The sequence below is a fragment of the Haematobia irritans genome, chromosome 2 (genome assembly GCF_050003625.1).
Source record: "Haematobia irritans isolate KBUSLIRL chromosome 2, ASM5000362v1, whole genome shotgun sequence".
Taxonomy (NCBI): domain Eukaryota; kingdom Metazoa; phylum Arthropoda; class Insecta; order Diptera; family Muscidae; genus Haematobia; species Haematobia irritans.
In genome coordinates, this window is record NC_134398.1 from 211,399,473 (window position 1) to 211,411,914 (window position 12,442).

Here is a 12,442-nt window from a genome sequence, read left to right on the forward strand (position 1 = left end):
AAAATGTTACAATTTTATGTCAATAGAAAATTTTGACAAAAATTTTATTTCTGTAGAGAATGTTGTACATTTTTTGTTCCTGTAGAAAACTTTGTAAAAATTTCATTTTTATAGAAATATTTTGTCAAACTTTTATTTCTATAGAAAATTTTTTCAATATTTTATTTTTATAGAATATTTGTCGAACTTTTTTTCTATAGAAAGTTATCACAAAATTTTATTTTTATATAAAACTTTTACAAAATTTTCTTTCTACACAAAATGTTTGCATAATTTTGAATCTAACATGTTTTTTTAAGTTTATTTCTGTAAAAAATGTTGGCAAAATTTTATTTCTATAGAAATTTTTGTCTATTTTTTTTTTTTACAGAAAATTGAAAAAAATTATCGATTTGACGAAAATGGTCCAAAATCTAACAAATTCCGACCATCGAACCAAATTTAAAAATTAATCTTTTTTAGAACAATTTTGGTCAGATAGGAATAAAATGGCAACCTTGAAACATTTCCACTTGAAAATACAAATTGGCTTATATGTAATGGAAAAAAGTAAAGCACTTTAATTTTATCAATTTTTTTTATCAAATATAGATAATTAAATTATTGGAAATAAAATCAAATTCCGGAATCCTTCTACATTTGTTCGAATTGGTTAAATACCTTTAACTCGAATTATGGTCTTCAAGCACCCGACAAAACCACCATTGCACGAATTTGGATTGACAATAAAAAGTTTACTTGGATCCAAAGATTTTGGTCTTGCTTTAAGGATTCCGAGTCAAAGATGCGGCTTTTTTTTAAATAAAGACATTTTTAGCGACCGATCTGGCTTTAAATCTACACTCAGAAAAAGTTTACTTGGATCCAAAGGCTTTGACCTTCCATTAAGGATTTTGGTATAGATTCCGAGCCAAAGATGCGGTATCTTTAAAACAAAGAAATGTTTTTGCGACCTATCTGGCTTTAAATCTAGGATCTATAAAATTAAAATTAGGATACAGATCTCATTTATCGAATTTTCATTCTATTTTTCCGGTATATTAATAAAGTTATTGACTTATAAACAAACGCCAGTATAAAAATCTAAATTATGACGGATACTTCGAAGTAAAAAATATTTCCCATATCCCATTAAATAAAATGTGATTTTTTATTAGCTATAGGACATTTTTATTTGAATCAATAGTACGGTCCACATCATTTAACGTTTGGTGATTAATTCATGCAAATGTTGACGGCGATTGAGGTAGATTTCTCTTGAACTGATTACTCCCCAGATGATTTTTTTTTTATGAAATGATTAAAATTTCTTGAAACGCATACGGGAAACAGATGGCTTAACTATTTTGAAGATCTCTGGGATTTTTTGTTTACATTTTAAAGATAATTAAGTGCTCTTACATCTACATACATATAAGGGAAACAGAAAGCTTAACTATTTTCAAGATCTCTTGGAATTTTTTTTTCAACATTTTTAAGATAATTAAGTGCTGCTGCATCAGTTAATTTAAGCAAAAATTAAAAAAAAATATTTCCTCTTTTTCAGAAGTACCTTTCAGTCTTAATTGCAAATTGATTTAATATCCTCACGTTTATTTTCTGTTTTTTTTTTCTTCCATTTAATTTTCCCCCAATGCATTTGTACAAATGGAAACGGAACAATATTCGTGCCACTTGTTTCGATGAAATGTAACACCTATTGAAATTTACGCTGCCATGGCCAACAACCACTTTACATTGAATTTCGCCAATCAACCAAATTAACTGTTATTTGTCGACGAAATGTATGCATTGATACCCTGCGATTGCTGAACTCCAATTACGCCACCACTCAATACAGGAGCCGATGGTGGCAATGGTGTGGCCATAGTCTCCTCATTGCGACCCTTTGATCGTGAACAACAGAAAGCCTACCTCATACCCATCGAAATTAAGGACAACGGCTCACCCGCTATGACAGGCACTTCAACGCTAACGGTCATCATAGGCGATGTCAATGACAACAAAATGCTACCAGGCAGCAAAGAGGTACTGGTCTACAACTATCAGGGTCAGTCACATGATACGCCCATTGGCCGTGTTTATGTTCACGATTTGGATGATTGGGATGTGGTGGACAAGAAGTACTATTGGGAGCAACAGGAACATCAGCGTTTTAAATTGGATACCGATACGGGTATTGTTTCGATGAAAGCTGGAACTCGACGTGGTCGTTACAATCTACGCTTTAAGGTCTACGATCGGGAACAGGGTCAAGTTGATGTGCCAGCGAATATGTCAGTTGTGGTGAGAGACATCACGCACGAGGCAGTGCAACAGGCTGGCTCTATGCGTTTACAGGGCATTAGTGATGAGGAATTTGTTAGAACTTGGGATTTCAAACAACACAAACAGGTGCGTTCGAAGCTAGAGAGATTCCGCGATAAGTTGGCCGAACTGCTGTATACCGAACGAGATATGGTGGATGTGTTCAGTGTACAGACCAAGGAAGAGGGTATCACCGATGTCCATTTTTCAGCCAAACCTGCGAATCAACAACCCAATTTCAAGGCTGTACGCCTTAATGGGGTAGTTTTGATGCAACGTGAGGAAATCGAAAAGGAATTGGGTCTAAATATTACCATGGTGGGCATAGATGAATGTCTGCAAGAGCACAAAAAATGTCCTGGATCCTGCACGAATCGTGTAGAGATCAATAGATTACCGCATACTGTGAATGTCAACAAAACCTCTTTGGTGGGTGTGCGGCTGGACATTACTGCGGAATGTGTATGCAAAGCCCGAAACTTTACAAAAGATGCCTCCTGCCGCACCATAAGCTGCTTCAATGGTGGCCGATGTGTTGATACCAGAAATGGGCCTAAATGTGTGGCATGTCCCATAGGCTATAATGGTCCTCGCTGTCAACAAAACACACGAAGTTTCAAAGGTAATGGCTGGGCCTGGTATCCCCCACTCCAACTGTGTGAAGAATCCCATTTAAGTCTGGAGTTCATAACCAAAGAAGCAGATGGCTTAATTCTCTACAATGGCCCCATTGTCCCTCCCAAATTGGAAGGTGAAGTTATGACGGATTTCATTGCCGTTGAATTGGAGCAGGGCTACCCAAGACTTTTAATCGATTTTGGTTCCGGGACTCTTGAGCTAAGAGTGAAAACCAAAAAGACTCTTGATGATGGAGTGTGGCATCGTCTCGACCTCTTTTGGGATTCGGAAAATGTTCGCATGGTTGTGGATTTCTGTCGATCAGCCGATGTCTTCGAAATGGAAGATGGCTCACCGCCAGAATTCGATGATAATTCCTGCCAGGCTCGGGGAGCCATACCACCTTTCAATGAAGCCCTCAACTTAAATACCCCCCTTCAGCTGGGTGGCCTATATCGCCAACATTTCGATCAATCCCTCTTCCGCTGGCAATATGCCTTCACATCCAAAGGCTTTGATGGCTGTATACGCAATGTCATACACAATTCCGAGCATTATGATTTAGCCTTTCCCGCCCTGGCCCGCAACAGCTATCCCGGATGTCCTCAGACCGATGAGGTATGCCTCAAGACAGACCACACTGCCCGCTGTTGGGAGCAAGGCAATTGCGTTGCCAGTCTAGTCCAGGCCAAGTGTCATTGTCAACCTGGTTGGACGGGGCCCATGTGTAACATACCCACCATACCCACCACCTTCAAGCAACAAAGCTATGTGAAATTTGCCTTATCATTCGAACCAGATCGTTTCACCACCCAACTGCAACTACGCTTTCGCACACGCGAAATGCATGGAGAAATATTCCGCGTCTCCGATCAACATCAACGCGAGTATGCCATTTTGGAATTGAGTAAAGGTCAATTGCAATTTCGTTACAACCTCAACTCTCTGAAGGCCGACGAGCACCACTTGGCCCTCAGCTCTATAGCTGTCAACGATGGCCAATGGCATGTGGTTAAGGTGAGCCGTTATGGCTCGGCCGCCATGATGGAATTGGATGGCGGTGAAGGTCGTCGCTACAATGAGACATTTAATTATGTAGGCCATCAATGGTTGTCCATAGATAAGCAAGAGGGTGTCTATGCCGGAGGCAAGGCTGAATATACAGGCATAAAAACTTTTGAAGTTTTAGGCGATTTTCAACGAAGCTGTCTTGATGATATCAGGTAAGTGGCTTTCAACAAAACAAAACAAAAAAAACAGAAACCAAGAAAAAACGAAAAATAATGTAAAGATTTATGATGACATATCTCCCAGGGCTCCGTTTTCAATAGAACCAGACATATTCTTCACATGATAGTGAAAGTATTATGTAAATAGCTGTAAGGCTTTCAGTTGCCATGATAATCTATATGAGAAAGAGAATGAGTGTATGTTGAATGTGTACAGGTGTGAGAGAGAGTGTGGGTTTACATAATATCTCTTTTATCTGGTGGTGTTACAGCTCTATTTTGTATACAAAATGTATTTGTGTGAGTAAGAATGTAAGCCAACCTGAGCGTGCATAAGAAAAAGTTGTCACAGGACCAAAGGCCTTTTAACTAGGCCTTGAGAAGAGACTCAAAATATATCTCAGTTTCGATCGAACACTAAAAAAAAAATCCAGAGATAACCCACCCTTAATCCATCTCTCAAAAATTTCTATATAAAATATAAAATTTTGAAAAAATTGTCTATAGACATAAAACTTTGACTAAATTTTCTTTCAATATTTGTATGAGTCCATAATTGTATATATAGCTTAGCACAATACCGAATGCAAATGACTAAGAAATCAATCGCTATTCGCCCTCACCCTACCTATCCCGTCCCTATCTCCTACTGTGATATATATCACATGACCCATCAATGGGAGGCCCTACATCTCTGTCACTGTATCATGCCCGGTATAAAAATAGCAAATAATAAATAGATAAATAAATAAATAAATATGATTCCAATAAATCGTAAATATATAAATGATGCCCTATAACCCTATCCAACACTCCCACCCTAATAATGAGAATATTGTCCTAATTTCTGAGGAAAATTCTTATATCTACCTCAACACATTGCCGGGTAGGCCCCTAATTTTCTTGCCTATAGCGCTTTCGACCCACGCCAACGGGTCTCATCAGTAGGCTAACTACCCCCAACAACTAAAAAAATATATGTTATAATAATATGTATTACATACCTATTACCTATAAATATATAATATTATTATTATAATACAAATACCAAATAAATATAATAAAATTATTATCATAATACGAATAACGAATAAAATATCACTAAATAAAACAGATGTTGAACTAGAAGGACTCAACACAACCCTTCTGTGGAATCCTTAGACTCCTCCAACCGATATACCTATCACCCAGACATTGGACTCAAAACAACAAAATTCACGTTGTGGAATCCCCCAATTCCCACGTCCGTAAGTCAATATCAGACATATGCCCACCCATCTAGTCCGCTTCAGACATCCTTCCGGTCCTAAAGTCCTATACCCATCCTACTAGTCACAGTAATTAAGCCCCAGCCTCGTCCCCTACACTTATATGCGGACATTAATGGAAACCTAGTATAGAAGTCCAAAAATAACTCCGGTTCAGTTTCAACTGCTCGGTAACGGAACACAAAACTGTGTTCCCAGACCACTATACCACCATTTAGGACAGTGGCCTTACTCCGCAGTCCGGAATCAGACTATTGAATGAAAAATCCCCATGTCCTATATCCCACCCCTCCCCTCCTAAACCACATCGTGGCATATTCCGTCCAGTCAGACTGTCCCGTACGTCTCCCGTACCCATTTACCCTGAGTTGCAGTCCAATCATGTCACATATGATCGGAACGCCCTATCATGTGTCCATTAACCACGATATACATATTTATAATCATGGCTAATTGTCTGTCGTGTCATTCTCCTATACCAAAGTCCAGAGCTAACCAAGGCGACATTATATAAACATAAATATTTGAAAAAATTGTATAGAAATAAAATTTGGAGTAAATTGTCTTTAAAATTTTGAAAAAAAAATCCAAGAAATAAAATTTTGACAAAAATGTCTATAGAAATAAAAATTTGAAAAAATTTTTTTTTGAAATCAAATTTAGACAACATTTTCCATAGAAATAAAATTTCGATAACGATTCTATAGAAATACTTTTTTTTTAAAATGCTCTATTGAAATAACAATTGTGACAATTTTTTTATCGAAATAATATTTTTACACATTTTTTTATGCAAATAAAATTTTGACAAAATCTTGGCAACATTTTCTATAGAAATAAAAGCTTGACACAATTTGCTATAGAAATAAAATTTTTACACATTTTTTTATGCAAATGAAATTTTGAGCGTGCTTCCTCTATCTTCATTCGTTTTGTTTGTTATTGTTGGACTCTCTTCAATCGTTATTATTGTTTTTGATCTCAGCTTAAAGCCATGCATTGACTAAACTACAAGTGTAGCTTAACCAACAGAGGAAAAGTATGCTTGTCAAATTTATTTGGGCAAAGCCCTATAGACTGCAAGATGGTTGGATGTACAGCTGTTTCGGAATTACCATTTATTCTGATAATTGGTTGATAGTTTTGCTGCAAGTAGAGGATGCTGATGAGGAATGTGGTAATTCCGAAACAGCTGTACATCCAACCATCTTGCAGTCTATAGGGCTTTGCCCAAATAAATTTGACAAGCATACGTTTCCTCTGTTGGTTAAGCTACACTTGTAGTTTAGTCAATGCATGGCTTTAAGCTGAGATCAAAAACAATAATAAGAAAAAAAATTTTGAAAAAATTTTGCCAACATTTTCTATAGAAACAAAATTTTGACAAAATTTTCCATAGAAATAAAATGTTGACAAAATTTTCTATAGAAATAAAATTTTGACAAAATTTTCTATAGAAAAAAATTGTTGACCAAATTTTCTACAGAAATAAAATTTGAACAAAATTTTCTATGGAAATAAAATTTTGGCAAAATTTTCTATAGAAAACAAAACTTTCTATAAAAAACAAAATTTTGACAAATTTAAAAAAAAAAATAAAATGTTAACACAATTTTCTATAAAAATAAAATGTTGACAAAGTCCATGGAAATTAAATATTGACAAAGTTTTCCATGGAAATTACATTTTGAGAAAATTTCTATTGAAATAAAATTTTGACAAAATTTTCTATTTTGACAAATTTTTCTATCCAAATAAAATTTTTATAAAATTTTCTAGGAAATACAATTTTTATAAAAATGTCTATAGAAAAAAAATTTGACAAAAGTTTCTGTAGAAATAAAGGTATGAGAAAATTTTCTATAGAAATAAAATTTTGACAAAATTTAGTAAAGAAATACAATTTTGCCAAAATTTTCTTTAGAAATAAAATTTTGTCAAAATTTCTATAGAAATAAAATGTTGACAAAATTCTCTATAGAAATAAAATTTGAATAAAATTTTCTATTGAAATAAAATTTTGTCAAAATTTCTATAGAAATAAAATTTTAATAAAATTTAATATAGAAATACAATTTTGAGAAAATTTTCTTTAGAAATACAATTTTGAGAAAATTTTCTATAGAAATAAAATTTTGACGAAATTTTCTATAGAAATAAAATTTTGACAAAATTCTCTATAGAAATAAAATTTTAATAGAATTTTCTATAGAAATAAAATTTTAATAAAATTTACTATAGAAATACAATTTTGACAAAATTTTCTATAGAAATAAAATTTTTACACATGTTTTTATGCCAATAAAATTTGACAAAATATTCTATAGAAATAAAATTTTGACAAAGTTTTCTATAGAAATAAAATTTTGACAAAATTTTCTATAGAAATACAATTTTGACTAAATTCTCTATAGAATTAAATTTCTTACCAAGTTTTGTATAGAAATAAAATTTTAATAAAATTTTCTAAAGAAATAAAATTTTGACAAACTTTTCGATAGAAATAAAATTTTCTATAGAAACAAAATTCTAACAAAAGTTTCTATAGAAATAAAATTTTGGCAAAATTTTCTATAGAAAACAAAATTTTGACAAAACTCTCTATAGAAAAAAAAATTTGACAAAATTAAAAAAAAAAAATTAAAAAAATGAAATGTTGACATAATTATCTATAAAAATGAAATGTTGACAAAATTTTCCATGGAAAGTAAATTTTGGCAAAATTTTCTATACAAATAAAATTTTGACAAAATTTTCTGTCTTGACAAATTTTTCTATCGAAATAAAATTTTTGTAAAATTTTTTAGGAAATAAAATTTTCCTAAAATTGTCTATAAAAAAAATTTTTGACAAAATTTTCTGTAGAAATTAAGGTTTAAGAAAATTTCTATAGAAATAAAATTTTGACAAAATTTACTATAGAAATACAATTTTGACAAAATTTTTTTTAGAAATAAAATTTTGTCAAAATTTCTATAGAAATAAATTTTGTACCAAATTTTGTATAGAAATAAAATTTTAACAAAATTTTCTATACAAATGAAATTTTGACAAAATTTACTAAAGAAATACAATTTTGACAAAATTTTCTTTACAAATAAAATTTTAATAAAATTTTCTATAGAAATACAATCTTGAGGAAGTATTCTTTAGAAATAAAATTTTGAAAAAATTTTCAATAGAAATAAAATTTTGACAAAATTTACTAAAGAAATACAATTTTGACAGAATTTTCTTTAGAATTAAAATTTTGTCAAAATTTCTATAGAAATAAAATTTTGACAAAATTCTCTATTGAAATAAAATTTTCTATAGAAATAAAATTTTAATAAAATGTACTATAGAAATACAATTTTGACAAAATTTTCTTTAGAAATTAAATTTTGACAAAATTTTCAATAGAAATAAAATTTTAATAAAGTTTAATATGGAAATACAATTTTGAGAAAATTTTCTTTATAAATAAAATTTTGACGAAATTTTCTATAGAAATAAAATTTTGACAAAATTTTCTATAGGAATTACATTTTAACAAAATGTTGACAAAATTTTCTATAGAAATAAAAATTTGGCAAAATTTCCTCTAAAAATACAATTTTGACACAATTTTCTATAGAAATAAAATTTTAATAATTGTTTTTTGAAAGGCCTGTAAAGGTAGTGGCCCTCTAGAAATCCAAATGTTTATATAAAGATATCCATGTGTCTTTATATGAAAAATTTAGTTACTGTGTTTTTATTTTTTGGGTGTCATTGTAATCTTTTTTCATTCTTATCAACCGGCGGCACAGTTCATGTCCTCGCATGACCTGTTAAGAAGTTGTTAGAGACCTTGGCTTTCCTGGGCTTACATAGATAACGTCAACCAAGGAAATATTGGTTTGCACATAAACAAAATGGTGTTGGTATGGCAAAGGACATGGAATGAAATGAATTAATGAATCGGTAGTTGGACGGACGTAGATAGAGAGAGAGAGAGAGTACAGTGTTCTAATTTCGGTATTTGTAAGTTATCCATTTAGATGTCAAACGGTCATTAGAGTCTTCCGTACATTCAAAGTCTTGGCAATGGTGACAATATACCCCAGCACACACACGCACACTCAATAACACCCTTGTCTATAGGTGTTAGCATCCACTACCCTTGATATTTGGGTTTCTAATTAAAATTTATCTACTCGCTGGCAGTTGTCGAACAAAGCCAACTGAATCCATTGACCAAAAGTGGCAACCGAGTAACCATTAATTTTTCTTAGTCGAATGTTTTATGAAGTATCATGGAAACCACCAACATATATGACATATAATGGCCTAAAATGACACAACCACAATTGACAGCAAATGAGAGATGAGTGACTAACTTTTGGCTTGTATTGGCTTAATAACCTTGGCACATAATTCATTTGCCTGAGATGAATTATTTTGACAAAACTTGAACAAAAAAAAAAAAAACAAAAAACCAACCCAGAATGTGATTAGTGTTGCGTTACCGGTATGCGGTAATGAAATAAAGTTCATTGACATGTCAAAATAAATCTTGTATATTTATCAAAATGACTTATTTTGTTAGAGCTTTGTAAGATTTTGTGATGCCAAGGAGATGGCAATGGGAGTAATATACGCAACTGAATGTCACAACAGTTTCACACATACAGTGATAAAAATGTATTTAGTATTAAGTTCGTAAGATTTTTTTCCCCGTATTTTTTAAAGAAATAAAGATCATAGGAAATATTTTTTGAATGACCATCTTAAAATAAAAACTTATCAAATATATTTCTTAAATTATATAAAGTTAGATATGCTAGTTATGAAAAATTTAAAAATGTAGGATTATTTCACATTTTAATACCCTCCACCGTAGGATGGATAGGTCGTGATAAAAGTCTGAGTCGATCTACGGATGTACGTCCGTCTGTTAAAATCCAATCCAAAATATTTAAATGAGCAAATTTCAATCGATCCGGTTAAATTTTGGTACCCGTTGTTAGCACATGTCCTCTAAAAAATGGTGCAAAACTTGGTTTGGAGGATTAGATTTCATCCAATCCGGTTGAAATTTCGTATAGGAATAAAATTTTGACAAAATTTTCTAAAGATGTACAATTCGACAGAAAACAAAATTTTCTATAGAAGTAAAATTATGGCTAAAATTTTTATAAAAATAAAATTTTCGCAAAATTTTCTATGGAAATAAAATTTTGACAAAATTTTCTATCAAAATAAAATTTGGACAAAATTTTCTACAGAAATAAAATTTTGATAAATTTTGGGATATTTATCACAACATGAAGCCACCATAGTACAATGGATAACATGTCGGTCTGGCACACATAGGACCGTAGGTTCACACCATGTTTCTTCTCAACTCCAAAAAGTTTTTCAGCGGTGAATTATGCTCTTTCATTATTGGTGGTGGAATTCCTAAGTCAAACGGCGTTCGGCCCCTCCAAAAAAAAAAAAGATGTCCGTTGTCATTACATTGGCAAAACATAGAAAGTTTAGCATAAGAGTGATTTATGTGGATTTTGATTACAATGAAACCGGCAAAAAATTTTATATTAATTGCAAAATATTTACCAAAAGTTTTCTATTTAGGGTTTGTTGTGAATTAGAATAGCACTCTCATTAAGGCAAAAAAAGTGTTGCCTAAATGTTAGGTAAGGTCAGTATCCTTACCCAACATTTAGGCAACAACTTTTCACAAACAAGAAATCGTTCTTAGGCTTGTCTATATTGTCTTTTAAACTAAATAAAATCGCAATTGCACGGTTCAGCTGGGCACTGTAGAGATCATTGTTGATAATTGCATTCCTTTCAATCATTTCCCAGAGCATCCCAGAATATTATATTTTTGGGTAAATATCAGCTTCGTCATCTCTCGGGGCTACTGTCTTTGCTTATCAAAAATGTGCAGACACCATTTCCCTTGACGATTCCAAAAAAAGGCGCACGTGCTTTTCAGTATAAAAATTAATTGAAAGCTAATTAAAAAATACATTGATCCAATTAAAAAGTTTGCTGATACTATTCATTTTTGTGATTGATTTTTGTTTCAATTAAAAAATTTGTTGAATCAATTAAATTGTTAATTGAATATATTTTTATACCCTGCTCCACACTGTGGAACAGGGTATTATAAGTTAGTGCATATGTTTGCTACACCCAGAAGGAGACGAGATAGACACATGGTGTCTTTGGCAAAAATGGTCAGGGTGGGCTCCTGAGTCGATATAGCGATGTCCGTCTGTCCGTCTGTCCGTGAACACATTTTGTAATCAAAGTCTAGGTCGCAGTTTTAGTCCAATCGACTTCAAATTTGGCACAAGTATGTGTTTTTGCTCAGAATAGATCCCTATTGATTTTGGAAGAAATCGGTTCAGATTTAGATATAGCTCCCATATATATATTTCGCCCGATATGGACTTATATGGCCCCAGAAGCCAGAGTTTTACCCTAATTTGCCTAAAATTTTGCACAAGAAGAACAATTAGCACTATAGTCAAGTATGCCAAATTTTATTGAAATCGGTTCAGATTTAGATATAGCTCCCATATATATCTTTCGCCCGATATGGACTAATACGGTCCCAGAAGCCAGAGTTTTACCCTAATTTGGTTGAAATTTTGCACAGAGAGTAGAATTAGCATTGTAGCTATGCGTGCCAAATTTGGTTGAAATCGGTTCAGATTTAGATATAGCTCCCATATATAGCTTTCGCCCGATTTACACTCATATGACCACAGAGGCCAATTTTTAACTCCGATTTAGTTGAAATTTTGCACAGGGAGTAGAATTAGCATTGTAGCTATGCGTGCCAAATTTGGTTGAAATCGGTTCAGATTTAGATATATCTCCCATATATAGCTTTCGGCCGATTTACACTCATTTGACCACAGAGGCCAATTTTTTGCTCCGATTTTGTTGAAATTTTGCACAGGGAGTAGAATTAGCATTATAGTTATACGTGCCAAATTTGGTTGAAATCGGTTCAGATTTAGATATAGCTCCCTTATATAT

The 12,442-nt window shown here is 32.4% G+C and overlaps 1 protein-coding gene across 1 annotated transcript in view; it reads left to right on the forward strand.

Moving 5' to 3' along the window:
• The window catches only part of CadN2 (Cadherin-N2), a 799,659-nt gene that overhangs the window by 700,364 nt on the left and 86,853 nt on the right, over positions 1-12,442 (forward strand). The window contains exon 8 of the mRNA XM_075297355.1: positions 1,841-4,148. Coding sequence (XP_075153470.1) covers positions 1,841-4,148 — 2,308 coding nt within the window. The remainder of the gene's footprint in view (positions 1-1,840; positions 4,149-12,442) is intronic.